A 17,545-nucleotide genomic window follows, 5' to 3' on the forward strand; every position below is an offset into this window, starting at 1 on the left:
TTCATCTTTGCTTATAAAGTTTTGCTATTTGTATAGTCCTTTATTCAGCAGGTTAATCATAGTCTAAATAATCTCATTATCACTTCTCAATCTGTAACATACAACAACAGAAATTTGAATCTTACAAGAAGTATCAGTTATCTAAACACTACATATACGCTTTACTAATGAAATATCAACTAGCTCTAAAATCAAGTTAATAACTTACTATAGACGACGATAAATCATAATTTACACAGTTTGTTGGTGAACGTTTATAATTTGATCTCACTACAATGGAATATATATTTCAATAGTCTACATAGATCATTATATATATATATATATATATTCAAAGGACACGGGTTCAATATTGAAGAACATAATAATAGTAATAATTTTAATCTATGTAAATAACTATAACTATTGTGAAAAAAACAAACAAACAAAGAAGAAATCAAATTTGTTTTCTACAACTTTGTATGATTATTATTTGTTTATTATTTTGATTATTGTCAATGATAAATGTATGTTAATTGATCATTGTCTCAATTAATAAATGATGTTAATCAATTGGACATTACAAGGAAAATGATATTCTTATCTCTTTTGTAACTCTCTCTCTCTCTCCTTATCTCTCTCTCTTTCTCCCTCATTTTTTTTAAATAGGGGGAACTTTTTTTGTTAAAATTACAATGTAAATCTTTTTTTTCTAATCAATAATGAACATGAAAGTGAATATATGAAAACTGATTAGATTGAATAAATCAGTCATAAAGTAATTGATCCTCGTTTCATGTTAATTGAATCGTCGAAATGTTATCTTTTTTTCTAAAGATATTACGTTTTAAAAAAAGAAGAGATTTTGTTAGATTTTCCAACTATTCCTTTTTGATGATGACATAGTTCTAACTAATTGAAAAATCTTTATAATTAAATACTCTTTCATGAAACATAAAGGAAAGAAAGAGAGTGATAAAGAGACCAACATAACAAAATTTACTTCACAGAAAAAAAAATAAAGAAACTATTGGGAAATCGAAAAATAGGAAAAAAACCCCAAGAAAAAAAACAAAAAAACAAAAAGGAGTTCTAATAAAAAGGATGATTGAGCTACTGCATAGAAGAAATGAAAATTGAATACTTCAACTTCAGGATTTGGGGAGTAGAAACATATATTGTATAGTTAGTGAATTATTTTCGAGAGAAAAAAAACAAACAAACCATTGCACTGTAAACAAATATTTTATTTCTATTGGGTTACTAACGGATAGATATCATGTTTATTTGAGAAGAATAAAAAAAAACACGTTCGTAAGTAATTAGTTAGTTAACATTATTCTCTAATGTATATTTGGTTTAAATAAACAATCCAAGAGTTCAAAAAGTATATTGAATTTAAGACGTGTATCATTTTAATATTACATCATATATATATATATATATATATATATATATATATATATATATAATTTCAAACCTTAATATAGTCGTAGTTTATCAAAACCTTAACAAATAACATAGATCTATATGAAGTGATATTCCATTAGTTATGTAACGGATTGATTTCAAATAACTTTATTATTACATTTGTTCAAATAAAATTGAGCTGATTCTATTGAAATATGAAATAAATGTTTTGTATAATGTAATTATTGACTACTTTGAAAAATGTAAACAATTTGATGAATAAATGAAGAAAGAAATCTAAGGAGAGTTTTGTGACGAAAACATTTTCTCTTTTTTGTTTTTTTTTTAGGAACAAGGTGTAGATAGGAAGAGTGTTAAAGAAATGAATTGTAAACTGTTATGAGAATGAGATCTTTTTTTGTGCTTTGTTTGTTTTGAAGAAAAGGGGAATTAGGATAAAGGATGTTGTTGTATTCGATTTAATAGAATTTTCATTATTGTTTTTTATCATGATTACTTCAATTCACCGATATTGGTAGGAACTTGAAATAGAATCGAAAATAAAGCGAATTAATTACTTTAATAAAATTAAAAAAATATTATGAAGGAGATTTGGAAACGTATGGATGAATCAATATATGATATTTTGCAGTTGTATTTACTTATTGTAGGAGGCTTATTGAGACTGTTCAATTTTATGGATTACATCAAGGATTAGTCTTAGTGAAATATAGTCCCATGATCTTCAGGTCTCGTGATGTTACTTATGAAATTCAATGATTTCGATAATCTACTAAAGGAATTAATAATTATATGCTCAGTTTCGAGAGATAATTCAAAACGTCTCACTAAGAATTAGTGACTAATAGAGTCCAAGCATGTCAGATTTGAGTCACTGAGTTACCGATCAATGGTATTGGAAGATAGTTGGACAATATCACAAAACAATTAAAGTTAAACACTTAAGCCACTGGATACTAACTCAGTTTTCTAAATGTTAGACACCCATAGATATATTCGAAACCCCTGAGTTTAATCTACAAACGCGATTGTGTTTATGTACAACTGATTAATCTCATATTAGCACAAAAGGACTGTCTGGTACTTCCTGGCTGTATAAGTGCTAATAATGTCTAATATAATCTATAAACTTATACCTACATTTTGTAGATTTTATCCGTGTACAGCTAAAGTTACAAGTCATTTTAAGAAAATTAATTTATACATTTAAATTTATCCCTAATGAAATATTTAAAATATACCTGTAACCCTAATGAGACTGATGCTTTTATGATGATGGATGCCAACTAGAACGAACCCTGATTTGAAATAAATCTTTCAATGGATATTAAACACGTAACGAGGACATACCGAAAACATAACTCCTTCTTCTATCAATGTTTCATAAAATAATAATGTTAAAAGTTTAGTTATCCAAATTTAAACAGATGTAAATGGTATGTAACTATAAGAAAACATTTTTTCTCATAGTATCTATACAGATATCTTAGCGTCTAGTTATATGTTAAAAAGGTTATAAGATGAGGAAAACAAGTTACAAATTATAAATTAATGAAAAAAAACGCTTGCTAAAATAGATAATAATGTAAATTAAAAAGCTAGAATGACACTAAACGTACCATCCGTAAACCGCCTGGCAATTAATTTTAATATTTCGTCAATAAATATTACTGGTGCAGAGATTTTAAGTACCATAAACCATTCTTCCAATGATAATGGAGTGATTTGAAAGACTTTCTATACATCAAACAAAGTACAAATATAATGGGAAATTAGAAAAAAACAAAAAACAAATTAATTAATTTATTTAATACAATCCAAAACGAAATTACAATAATGAATTCGATTGTTGAACGGAAAATCATGTCTAATTGGGATTGGATTTGTTTATTAAGATAATTGTGAGATTGGATAGTACTGTGGTGTGAGCTACTTATATTCACATAAGTAGTATATAACGATAGTCAGGAACAGAATGTATTTCAGTAGAAGATAGAGAAGGAAAGAACGGGAACGGAAAGCGATTGGTATGAAAATGAAGGGAAAAATGAAATCTGAGACGATGGACTGATATTTGCAAAAGAAACATTCAAGTTTGAGACAATTGACAATTGACATTTTGCAAATTAAGTCTTTACTGCGTGGTTCTCAGATTTTAGTAAAAAGATATCCGTATGTTGCTGGGTTTTGGTCAGAGATGCGTTACCTGCGTATGTCGGGACCATCGATTAAGCAATCCTGAAGTTAGACTCAAGGCATTAGGTTGAGACGGTTAATCGGTTAATGAGTTAATGAATCCTCATTGATTTAGGAGATTGGGAAGTGCGTTACATATAACTTATTTCAACCTACCTCTATTCACTATATTCGTAAGTACCAAGTGAGACCAAACAGAGACCTAGCTTCAGTTACAGAGTATTGTGCTGAGACGTGTTTGTAGGTACAAGTTACTTGGTTGGTCTCCTTGCTGGAGACGATGAATGACATAACTCAGGGTTAGTCACAATGTCTCAGATACATTCGTTCTTTGTCTTCCCTTAGATCTTGAGTTTTCGAATTATCTAGTACATTTTATTCAGCGAATTCATTCTTCCTTCCCGAATCATATTTTCTATACCTAATATTTTATACTACTAATAATAATACTTCATCTACTACGCTGATACTAATGTTCTCACCTAACTGCACTAATGTAGTGTGGAAACTAGAAATGATACACATATGTGTTAGGTTCTATGTAGCTTATAATCAATTGACTGGCCTTAAAAATAGTCAACTGTCAAAATGAATATACTCATATATGTTAACTGACTGATATAAATGATCTTACAAGTATCGTTCGAGACAAACGAGCATACAAAACAGTTTATGTACAGAAATGATTATAATAAAGCTTAACAATATTCTAGCTTTGATTTTAAGTTAAATTCATTCTAAGGCTTATTTTGTGGTGTATGCTACTTATATCAACAGATATAAGCATTGTGTAACGCCAATCGGAAGTGGAAAACCTGAGAGCAGAAGTTTAAGCGGATCAAGTTGAAGAGAAAACAGAAGTAAAAATAGAAAGGAATCGTGACTTGGTAAATTAATACAGAATGTGAAGGACAAATGATGAAATTTTGCAAATGAAGTGTTCAATATATGGTTCTTATATTTTAGCAAGAAATTCTGTAATTTTTTACTGAACTACATTGGGTTGTCTCCGTCTGAAGTGATCACATTGTCTTTCAAATTCTACGACCTATGAGTATTATGCTATCCGGAATGTGAGGCTGGTTGATGAAAGTTCTAATGTTGGAAGGAGAATCGGTTCATTAAGTACCGTATTCCTTGCCAACTAGTAAGAAACCCAAGTCTAGGGTTTCCTTCTGACAATCTCCAACCGCCTAACATTGTACTCCATTCAGAGGCTAAACGTCTAAGGTTTCGCCTTATATGGGTTGGTGAGTTCGCGTTGATTCATTAAGTTGAAATGCCTAGTGCACTTAGATTTCTAATATTTCTGCATTGTGAAATAGAAACCAATTTCGCTATGTATTCTGTTATAATCCAATAAATCACAGTAAACTAAACATTGAATAGAACTTAAACAAATGAAACGTATTTAACTTACTGAGAGAAAGTCAACTTCTAAAATCAAGAAATGCAATGACATACTAACAATCATAGCCAGTACAAGCCATATATTTACCCATGGAGGCATAGCAACCAGTGATTGATTCTCTGAAAGGCTGTTTGAAAAAAAACAACAAACGATGAGAGAAAAGTAAGAAAATCATCATCATCATCATTCAGTGTAAGTAACAACACTACTAAACAGTATGAATATATCTAAAACAAAATTTTTTAATTCTCATATAAGTCACAATTTGATTAGATTATATCCAAGAAAATACATTGAAAATTTTTTAGTTCATCCGGTTGACGAGGCCCAAATAGGACGAAACGCACGTCTTGGACTCCACTGATAGCCACCATCCATTTATGCTTATAATGCTTGTGAATTAAGATAACATCAATGGGAAAACTAAAATAATAGCCTAACTTGTCTGAAAATAGGTATTTGTGTATAAGATATTGTAATAGTCAAAACAATAAGATTCAGTTCACAATGTTGAATTTTCGTTAGTGAGATTACTTATGCTAACTTTGTACAAAATTAATTGAATAATTAATTATGCTTGTCAATTAAATGTAAGTTTTCTACGGTGTTGAATAAGTAAAGAATTAAAATGAATTAAACATGTAATAAAGCTTAAATATGATCATTTAGTTTACGATTAGCTGAGTGAAAAAACCCTAAGTAAACTTCCTCACAGTTGATTTTTCTGATATAATTTTAATTCATTTGAATAGGGTCGTCAAACTCCGATGAACGTAATGAAATATCAATCTTGTGATCTGTAGTTCATCAAATTCTTGATTAAATTGTCTGGTCAATATAAGGATATGTGGATATAAGTAAAAGCTGTTGAAGAGGGAGGGGTTACGGATGCGACAGACATATTTTTCCCTAAAGTTAATATTTTTGTACATCTAAATTAGTAATCAAAGATTGACTATTTAGCAAACGAATTAAGTAGTATATGTTACGATTGCGCAAACATGGTCAGAACATTTACCAGTTACTGATTACGTAAACACATCTAGTAAAACCGAATGAAGGGAATAATCAGTGTCTTTAATAGCCTTCTTACTATTATGAAGAAGAATTCATCGATGAGTCACAGTTTTGATGGTAGTGGAAAATTAGGTCATTTTAATCTGATTGCCTGCGTGTAGTAACACCCTTACTAACTATTACTAAATTTTAACGATAATTCAAGTCATTAAAATCATCTAATTTTTCCAAGCTAATGTTTTAGCTTCCAAATATGATGTCGTAGGACATCACGAGCAGAATAAAATTAACACAGGACTGAACAATTATTTTCTATGATTTTTTTTTCACATCATTGCAGTCAGGTTTTTGAATACATAGTATTTAGTACTTCTATTGTAGGCTCAACTGATGAAGCATTTTGACATAGTTATTAACTAACAACAACTAAATACATGTTGTATTGTTCAATCAAGTGAATTGCCATTATGAAGAAGTTCTTTTCTACTTTATATCCTTTGATGATAATCACATTACTGAATGGTTCAATGACAGTTTTAAAAGCTAACACTTATTCAATCGTATCAGAATGGGTTTTTGTGGACATTATACTAATTTTAATGGTTGAGATCATGAGTCATCTGGAGCGTTCGCGCACGAGACCGATAGGTCCTGGGTTCGAATCTCGAGAGGCGTACTGCTGAGGAGTCCCGTAATAAAACGAAATGATCGTCCAGTGCTTTCTGGTTTTCGATGGTGGTCTAGCTTCAATTGACTCATCATCTCAAAGAGATTTTTATTTATTTTTATTTCAACACATAGATAATGGTACAAAGAGGCACCAAATACATATGCGCCACACAAATCTCATTCGATATATGTGAGGGCTGTGATACTGCCCGGGTGCCCAAACCGAAGCAGGTGGTTCTCTTAGGGGGCCACTCCCCGAGCCTTCGACCTGAAGGTCTGATCCACAAGGCAGTGGAGCATCGTAAGGAGATGCAGTCCCATGGAAGCCGGTGACCAAGGAATTGGTTCATACGCCATTTGTTCCCGCAGGATACTGGAGCCAGCCCATGTGCGCCATTGGTTTGGAATCCGGTTAAAGCGCCGTACATTCGCTTTTCGTCCTCTCATTTTCGTAAACAACACCCCTGACACGAGAAGGCAGTGAGTAGGACTTCCCTGGCAGAGGCTGTATACGCGTGGCCGTGTGAGAGAATTTCGAGAGGAAGAGCGGACTCTCCCCACTCTCGGCCGTACCAGGGCATTTGAAATTATTCACCTGCGATTAAAAAAGAACACTTTATGAATTTTTTATTAAACAGGAAACTATATAAATTAGATAAGATATTCTTTATTTGAATACGAATAAATCTTCATTTTGATGAAATAATTAGATATTCATTGATTTTAATAGTTGAGATCATGAGTCAATTAAAGCTAGACCACCATAGAAAACGTGGAAGCACTGGGCGGCCGTTTCGTCCTGCATGTGGGATCATGGGTACTCACTGTTGAGGAGTCTCGCAATAGGACGAAACGACTTTCCAGTGCTTTCGGGTTTTTCGTGGTGATCTGGCTTCAATTGACTCACAATCTCAACTATTAAGATATTTATTAGTCTTATTTATCTAGAGATTACTTATTAACTACTGATATAACGAAATATGACATTTTCTTTAAATTATGTATCATAAATACCAGATAGTTAGTGAGATAATGAAATCAAGGAAATGATAATTGTAAACAATGACAATATTATTGTTTAACATTTATCTATTCTTAAATGTTATTCATCATATGTCACAAATAATTATGTGATTACAGGGATTATTTCTGAAAGTAACATTTAAAGCTAATAGAGTTTTGTTTGTTTTTGTTTTATTAAATTCACTCTATTTTGATTCAGAAAATTGGTATCCGTATTAAAAAGTGTAGTACTGACTTGTTGAATGGTGATCATAACTATTATTGATTTATTTATTTTAACACATAGATATTGGTACAAGGAGGCACCAAATACATATGCGCCACATATCTCATCTGATATGTGTGAGGGCTGTGATACTGCCCGGCTGCCAAAACCGAAGCAGGTGATCATAACTAATATGAAGTGATATCAATGTTCATAGTGTAAATTAAAAAAAATTACCATACCTTTTATAAAGCCTACTAGTTTTTGTTACTATCTTATTTTATTCTTCATTCTGTTATTAAAACTATAGTAATTTGATTATTTGGACATGTTATATAAGTTTTCATGAAGCTTTCTAAATCTGTTTTTGTTAACTTGGATCAGTTAACAAATCACTATTCATTCATCCATCCATCAGAATGAGTTGAATAAATGTGTTAGATATGGAATGTAAAGAACTATTTTATAGAGGATTATTACGCGTATTTTTATTCAGTATTTCGTAAATGGTATTTTTATATTGATCTAATTGTAAACTTTCTTTGAATTTGTTAACTACTGGTATTTCTTTTACTGTTCATAGATTGCAGCGAATTGAACAAGTACCTGTTACTTGGTTTTAGATAGTCTAGATAGGTGAAGCTTTGAGTTATGATATACACAGAGTAAATCGGCTAGTTTTTCTCATTGCAAGATTAGAGAGGTTACGAAGACTTAAGAAGATTTATGGGTCATTCATCATCATTATACTTGGTGCGCAAGTTCTTAAAGCAAAGATCACTAGTACCATTTAATGTTAAGCGGACTGATCATTAGTAAATTCAATAAAATTAGTGATGCTAACAGTGTGGCTAAATTCTCAGAGTAAACATATAAAAGGTGAATCCATATCAAATTACTTTTGCTCACAATGACTAACAGACACATTTGTATCCCAATTTAAGGGAAATTTACTTCAATCTCCTTTGACACCTTCATCAATTAATCTCCTCAAGTTGTACTTGATTTCAGTAAACTTCTTGAAAATCAGATTTTAAAATTACTTTGTTAATTGAAGTTCGAAATAGCAGGATTGCAATATTAGTGGAAAATAAAGATATTTTTGAAATATACGTCAAAATATATAAGTATCAGAAAAACACCATACATATACATATATCCCTTTAAACTAGATCAAAATGTTACAATGTATCAGCATGCGTAAATTACACAATAAACTTAAGGAAATAACGCTGTGGATTACTGAGTAGGCCGCCACTATGAATTTCTTTGTAAATAAATGTGTAATCAAATGTGTGTATATTATGTTTAAGAAGCTTCTTTGAAATAAAATACCTACTTGTTCAGCCGAGCAAAGGGGCTTCCATGTTTCAATCTAGTCAAAGAATCTTAGTGGCAGCCTACTACAGTAACTAATAAGGGCTCCACGGTGAATGCATTATACGCCAAACATATATATTCTCATTCTACTAATATGTTTTTGCAGTGTCCAGAATTAAATGTCATATAATCATATTTTCTCAAACATTTATGTAAAGGAACAACAATGTTTTGGTAATGAATTAACTTATTAATAATTGCATTATCACCCTAGGAGCCCCTTTGTTCAGCATGAAATAGTAGGCAATTGTTTTAAATAACAACAAATAAAACGTTAAGTTACACCGCATGCAAAAATTCATAGAAATAAAATGGTGTTTTTTTGTGATGAATATGTTTATTTCACTGATTTTTCATTCATCTGAATGATGATGAACATGTGATTTTAGTTCATTGTGCAGTAAAATGTCTATGCAAATGTGTGTATACGTGGACGGCCTACTCACCTGTTCATAGCGTTTAACATTTCAATAAGAACCAGAACAGATAAAGCCATTGTCATAGGCTTTGGATGACTGAAGATAGAACAGTCTACACCCTCAAAACGAGATTCCTGAGCTAGACACTGAGACTGGTGAGTCTAGGTTTAGGAGAAAACAAAGAATTAAAAAATAAAAGAAATTCATCAGTTTATATAACAAAATGCAACATTTTCAGTTGATAACAAAAAGGTACCTGTTCAAGGCGTTAAACATTTCAATGAGCACTAGAACAGATAATGCCATAGTCATTGGTTTGGGATTTTCAAATATGTGACAGTCAATTCCATGGAAGTTATCCTTTTCAGCCAAGCACTGCATATGATGAGTCTATGAATGAAATGATAATCAGTAAAATGGAAATGCAAAATATGTTTTTTAAATATAGGTAAGAACGTTTCCAGATTCTGAAATAATAGATCAACTATGGATTTTGGTTTTCTTTGTGCTGGTTATGCTCACTGATTCGACTGAAAGAGATTCATGTATTAAAAAGCACTGATTTTGTAAAGTTTAGTCAAAACATTGACTAGGAGCATGTCAATATGACCATTTGAAAACCCATCAAAATAGATGTAATGAACCTGAAATATTATTTACCGATAGAAAGTTAGATGAAGTAGATAAATAACTTATTACTTATTTAGTTCTGTCTTCTAGAAATATTCGGAACATCAAAGTCTTCTGTAAATAAATAAATCTACTTTCGGTCTATGAACCAGCCTATATATAAATACTTTTACATTTCATAAATATCAACGTCGGTAAAGCTTAGCTATAAGGGGGAGCTAGTCAATAACGAGCGAATCGCTTCAAGGTCACGACAAATGTGCTAAAAATATATTTAGTCTATCGAGTATAGATGATTGGCTTGGATGATGATGTCGTTAGGCACTTAAAGTCAGGATTAGGATTTAAACTATCTTGCTAGTAATAATTCAGAATATAAATATGTCAGTCAACTGAAATGATTTCATAGACATCAGGAAGATATCAGAAATATACCTATGAAAAGTTTTTTTTCTTTTTTAACTTTATATCCCTCGTTTGTCAAATTCTGTTATTTATTAATTTAAGAACCTATTAGTACAAAGGGCTGCCAAAATTGATAATGTGCCCCACAATAAGAAAATGAGATTGTGAATAGATAAGGGAAGGAAAGTGAGCATAGTAGAAAGAACATTAGATGAATAAAACCAAGTGAATGGAAGTAGAAAATGGAAGAAGCAGTTCATTTAAGAAAACTACGACCAGAGAAACTTCTTTCAATAAGAAAAGTTACTCTGACTTTCATGAAGAAAGTAAAAGCGATTACAACAGAAACGCCACTGGCTTCCATTCTGAGCCACTATAATGCATTGTCTCTAGGACTCTCATATGTCGGCACTCATGAACTGACTACGACCATGCATTTTCAGGCCAGTCCTAAAATCGGTAAATAATGCAATATGTTGAACTCTTTGGGAGGTCGTTCAAAGCATATATTCAAGTTATCAAAGCTGGTGTTTCAGGGTGACAATGATTGTCGCTGAGTCTGAACACACGTTGCTGGGGCCATAGTTGTTCCTTCCTCACTTGGATGACCTTCCTAGTCCCCTAACACCATCGGTTTTGTTGTATGCTGACGATATCAAGGTATGGAGAGCGTTAAAAAAAGGTGATTGTTTAGGGCATCGAAATGATCTGCAAAATTATCTGAATAATCTAGAATTTGACAGTTGACGATAAGTGTTTCCTTGTACATTTTGGCGCATATTGGTCATCAAAATACAAATACATACATGATGAATAATATTGAGTTACCTGTAGTACAGACAAAATAATGACCCAGGAGTCGTCGTTAGCTAAGAATTGAAACTACTGTTGTGCGATAACCTTATTGTAAATACGTACAGCCCTCAGTCATGTCGATGCTAAAATCTTTTTGACTTCGTACACAATGTTCAGTTGTCCTAAAGTCGAGTACTGCATTCAAGTAGCTGGCCCTTGGCTAAAAAAGGCAGTGAGCTGTTGGCAACCAAGTGAATTTATCTAGGTTTTAGTTGATAAATGATTTTTATTGCTAGTAAGGATAAAAAGTTTCTAAACCATATATTTACATATCGTTAACACTATTAGCTTACTAATTTTGCTATTCTAAGGTCATTGTATATTACTATGTTTGACACAAAGTGGCTACGTTTTCATTTCGATTTCTGTTTAGAATATAATGTTAAACTGATATTCCTATCTTCTCTATCTCGTATTAATCTCTGAATTAGTAATGCTAAAGTGTTACTGTACATCAGTTACCATGCAACTGAGTAGTTCAAATTAGAACATCTTCATATACGAACAATCTAAATTATAAATTTTTAAAGTTTATCGTTAATCCTAATTTCAATTTATAACAGATAATTATTTTTACTTACTTCAATAAGTAATTTCTATCAGAAGAGGTTTTGTGGAGAGTTTAGTAACTTCACTAGTTGAAATCATGAGTCAGTCGAAGCTAGATCACCATGGAAAACCTGAAAGCACTGGACGATCGTTTCGTTCTAGTATGAGACTCCTCATCAGTGCGCACCCACGATCCCCTTCTGATAATAATCATCTACTCATTATTGACTGACTTCAAGAGACATTTTCTGGAGTTATAGTGAGAAGCCGTGAACAGTGGAGTTCAACCAGGTCTGTTGAGAGATAGGAACTCACTGAAGACAATGGTGTACGGTGGCGCAACTTCGTGGATTGATTTAAGTTAGACATTAACACCGTTGAATGCCGGCTCAGTGGTCTAATGATTAAGCGCTTGCGCGCGACACTGACAGGTCCTGGGTTCGAATCTCGCGGGGAGCGGGGTCGTGGATGCGCACTGCTGAGGAGTCCTATACTAGGACGAAATGGTCATCAAGTGCCTCCAGGTTTCTTATAGTGGTCTAGTTTCAACTGACTCATAGTTTCAATCAGTTTGTTGTATCATTTACTTTGGATCGATATTTTGGAAAAAGATATAAAATGTACTTTTAAGTTAATAAAACAAAATAACTGAATATATCCATTTCTTTGAAGCTATTTATACATTGTTTATTTAAATGAAAATGTCAATTATTAAAATCATTGAAAGAATAGTAAGAATCTGATTACCTTTATAAGAGAAATCTAATGAAATCTATGTATGTGTTTAGTATGTTAAATAGTATTTTTGTTTTCGGCTAATTAAAATAAATAAATATATTGATGTAAAATATATTTTTTGCCAACCTGACCTTCAATAAAATTTCGATCATCATAATAAATCAATTGTGATTACCTCTTCTTCTGTGATTGGATAACAGATCGGTGCTAATTTACAGAAAATATTGATGTGAATGTAAATTTCAATTATATCTGTGATATTTCGTTTATAAGATGATATTTAACACCATAAAGTTTTGTGATAAATAATTTTTGATATTGACAATTCAAATTCTTATTCTCAAAAGAGCTCCGTCTTCAACAATTTACACCTAGAATCTTTAGGCTTTGAGGTAAGAGAGTTGCTTTTAGACTATTAGGTTGAAAACTATAGTCTACTTTTCCAGCTTTGGTTGACTTGTGAAATAGTTCGAGGACTATCAGTGTCACCAGTGAAATATTTCTGATTTCTCACTTCTCAAATTTAACTTCTAGTGAATAACATAAGACATTTAAGTTCTGGAAACAGTCTCTTTCAAGGTTTTAAATGTTCACTGTTGAGGAATTTCAAATCAGAATGAAGTATCTGCTGGGAGTTTCCAGATGTTTATTGGATATCTAGTTAGTAATAATTTTTCACAAAACATATCTTCATATTAGACTAATTTCCACAAACGTTTTAACTATGCATCAAAACGTTATCCTTTCACACGATGTTTTGATTCATTCTAGTCTTATTTCTTGTTGTTGTGTATAGGTAGGAGAATATTAGCGACCAGAAGTAAAAAACGGTAACTGATGTGTTTCTAACTCCTCTGACACTAATTATTTCCTTATTTGTAAATAAACTATTGAATAATTAATGAATCAGAATAAAATAGAGTTTCACTTCCATTGCCGAACTTTTTTCAATTCGAAATTTGTATAAAATATCATGTTATGAAATGTGTAAATGGATAAGTACTACAGAATGCGTTATCGTGATTCACGAGAAACGTTTGTTTACCTTTCTTCACTAATCAGTTTATGTTAGTGCTTTAGCATGGTCTATAAGTAAGTGGCTGATTTGTTGGTTAATTTTAGTGTTTACTTTTTACCCATGAGTAAAAAGTGTTTATAATTATAAAGATATTTACATTTATCAAATTCAAACTAAAAGGAAAGATGACTACTGTTTTAACTGAATGAATAACTTCCACTCAACTTTACAGGAACCAATAGCTCTAAGGTTTAATGGTAAATAGACTGAAGTGAACCAAAAAATGTCTAATTAAAAAGAAAATGTAGAAGCTTAACGTTTTGTTTAGTATTTCTGTCTTTATATTTCCTTAAAAACATAAGAGAAGAATTTTTTTATTTATAGTCATTTCTTATTACACTTACCAACTGATAGTAATTCAATTGTGGTCCTTTAGGATAAAGACTGAACCACCAAGCAGCTGCACCAACTGTTGCACATCCAACGTAAACACCAATTGCAACATAACGGAAAAATAACCAACCAGAAATTAAAGGGTCTTTAATATTTCGTGGTGGACGTTCCATAATATCTAAATCAGGTGGATTAAATCCCAAAGCTGTAGCTGGTAAACCATCAGTGACTAAATTGACCCAAAGTAGTTGTACTGGAATCAGTGCTTCAGGTAGACCCAATGCAGCAGTCAAAAAGATACTGACAACTATAATAAAGAAAAAAATAATTAGTGTTATACATTTTGAATTACTGGTGTGATATATTAAAAAGAAATTTGTCCTAATATTTGGTAATGTTAATAAATTGATCACATAATAGATGTACTAATAATATAAATCATCTATAGGGAATTTTTCTGAATAAAGCTGCTCAAATTATCATAGGTTTTAAGCAGTTCCGCATAAATGAAGATCGATAAATTATACATTAAATTAGATCAAATGTGAAAAGCAGTTACGTTTTTCGAGGGAATGAGATACAAATATTAATCGATAATTGTCGACAAAATATTGAGTTTTATCATCCATTTACTTTAAGGGTTACCTATCCACATACACGGGATTTTGATGTGTTATGTACTTAAACTAATAAAACTGAAAGATACTAGATACATTAATTTTCATTTTGGGGTTGTGGAGATTGCTGAATTTCATGTAAATCATAAACCGATCAATGTTAGACCACTATTAAAAACCTTGTAGCATTGAATGACTATCTCATCCTGGTATGAGACTCCTAAGCAGTGAATATCCACGATCCCTCGTACGGGACCGCACGCGAGACCGAAGGCCATGGGCTTGAGCCTTGCGTGCGCGACTGCGGATGCGCACTACTGAGGAGTCTTATATTTGGGCGAAACGGTCGTTCAGTGCTTCCAGGTTTTCAATGGTGATCTAACATTTATAAGGTCATAGTTTAAATGAAATACATTAAGAGTCTGAGAATTCAGAATGTAATGTCACCGCCTATAGTATTTATCAGTTTATACATACATCTGATCAAGCATAGATAATAAGAACATATCGGTCTATGCAGATAAAGATATTTGGACATATTTAAAGATAGTTACAGGATTAAGTCAAACCATACAATTACTCCTGGTTATCAACAGACTTCCAACTTCCACCATTGCTATGCATGATCGAAGCAGCTAGACTGTGATCATAGAAATGATCTGAACACATCTTTCGAGCCCACCGAAACTTCATTCCAAAGCCAGTCACAGCTTTAGTGATTTGAAAATTTAAATCCTTTTTATTTATCTAAAAATAAATTTTTATCACGTCAAACGCATCATTTTAACACTAAGTTATTTGTACTATTATTTCCAATTTATGGAATTTCGTTATCATTTTGACCTTTGAAATTCGATCTCACATGATCACTTTTCGTTTCCAGTTCTCCCCTATATTTAGTTCCTTATTACTTATGCATGATTGCATAACTTGTACAAATGTATTACAACGTTAAATATTAACTACTTATTACTAGATTATAAATCTATTTAAATGTTATTATAACACATGACAGTTAAATTGAACCACTTTTACTGACCTAAAGATCTCCTACACAATATTCCAATACAAAGAACATTTAAACGAACAATTTTTAAAAATAGCTTAGTCATCAGGACCGATAATTATGAATACAGATTTACTGTATTACACTGGCCAAATTAAACTTGATAATTTTATTTATGGTAAAATGATGAACTTTCGTGGATGACATTAAAGTGACTGTAGTTTTCTCCTTACCCCTGACAATAAGTTTTGAGGGTATGACCATCAGTATGTAGAAAAATAGAAATTGGTTTGAATGTTACCGAAATATATCCTCAATATTTTTAAGTGGACATTTCTCGTCAATTATAAAAAGATATGTCCCTTTGTAAAACAAATTATTTCTGATTGTAACCATGTTCAAACTTAAATGTGAACTAATGATAGCGTGATTAAGAGAGCTCGTTGTTATTAAAATGGTAATCATTTCGTAAACTCTTGAGGACAGTTTTCAAGAAAACAAATGGATAAGAGTATAAAGTTGTTCATTAATGCAATGCTGGGTGTGAATAATAAATTTATATCACAGCTGTTTTAATGTTATTCAACTTTTGCATTGGCTATGGCTTTTAAATAGTTCCAAAATATGTCGTTTTTGCAGTTCGAAACAATATTTAACAGAGGGTAAGAAAATTCATTTCCTAATCAACTGTTGTCTAAGCCAGATAAATAACAGTTAATACGGAAAAAAATAATTAAATGAAAATAATGTGAAATGATCCTATCCTAAACTACTATCAGCAACAGTCTACTTTGGGAGAGAATAAACTAGCTTCCAGTTGAAAAGGAAATTTCGGAAAAGACGATGGAGGTGAATAGGAAATAAATTACGGAAATCATGACGAAGCAAGCCTTAACTTTAAATCCTGAAGGAAAACGAAAAAGAGGAAGGTTAAAGAATACACTGCGTTGAGAATAAGAAGCAGACATGAAAAGAATGAATAGAAACTGTAAAAAAGTGGAAAGGATTGCCCATGACAGAGTTGTTTATAAACATTTAGTATCTAAACTATGAAATTCGATGAATTAGATATATAAGTTTTAGAGACATTTATGAACTGATTTGGATAGTAAGTACTGATATCAGCAAAATCTAGATTTGTAATTCTTCCCATTAGACTTTAACCTCTATTCGCTTATTATATGATAATTGAACCATTATTTAGAAATAAAGTCTTATCTAATTTCATCAAAATAAAATCAACTAACCTTCACCAATATTTGATGAAATTAAATAACGAATAAATTGTTTCATGTTATTATAAATAGCACGTCCTTCTTCAACAGCCAAAACAATAGAATTGAAATTATCATCAGCTAATACCATATCAGCTGCTGATTTAGCTACAGCTGTGCCACTTCCCATAGCAATGCCAATTTCTGCTTTTTTCAATGCTGGTGCATCATTTACACCATCACCGGTCTGTTAGTAATATGGTTATAATTAATTGATTTTTGTTTTGTTATATTAGAAAAGGTAAGGAAAGTAGATAGTAGATGAGTAAAGATATAGTGTTTTTAATATAAATGAAAAATTTTTATTACGCAATGAGGCAATGTTATTTT

General features: G+C 31.6%; 1 protein-coding gene across 2 annotated transcripts in view; it reads right to left on the minus strand.

Moving 5' to 3' along the window:
• Nucleotides 1-239: 239 nt before the first annotated feature.
• Nucleotides 240-17,545, minus strand: part of ATP2A2_1 (Sarcoplasmic/endoplasmic reticulum calcium ATPase 2) — a 49,995-nt gene continuing 32,689 nt past the window's right edge. Inside the window, exons 11-16 of one of the 2 annotated variants that reach the window (XM_051213606.1) lie at nucleotides 17,189-17,402; nucleotides 14,330-14,625; nucleotides 9,758-9,891; nucleotides 5,027-5,144; nucleotides 3,030-3,147; nucleotides 240-1,931 (exon numbers count right to left, since the gene is read on the minus strand). In XM_051213606.1, the coding sequence (XP_051069597.1) occupies nucleotides 1,903-1,931; nucleotides 3,030-3,147; nucleotides 5,027-5,144; nucleotides 9,758-9,891; nucleotides 14,330-14,625; nucleotides 17,189-17,402 (909 nt within the window). In that variant the 3' untranslated portion in view covers nucleotides 240-1,902. Of the gene's footprint in view, nucleotides 1,932-3,029; nucleotides 3,148-5,026; nucleotides 5,145-9,757; nucleotides 9,892-9,986; nucleotides 10,121-14,329; nucleotides 14,626-17,188; nucleotides 17,403-17,545 lie in introns of both variants that reach the window. The other variant, XM_051213607.1, reaches the window with a different exon arrangement.

Source organism: Schistosoma haematobium, chromosome 3 (genome assembly GCF_000699445.3).
Source record: "Schistosoma haematobium chromosome 3, whole genome shotgun sequence".
Taxonomy (NCBI): Eukaryota; Metazoa; Platyhelminthes; class Trematoda; order Strigeidida; family Schistosomatidae; genus Schistosoma; species Schistosoma haematobium.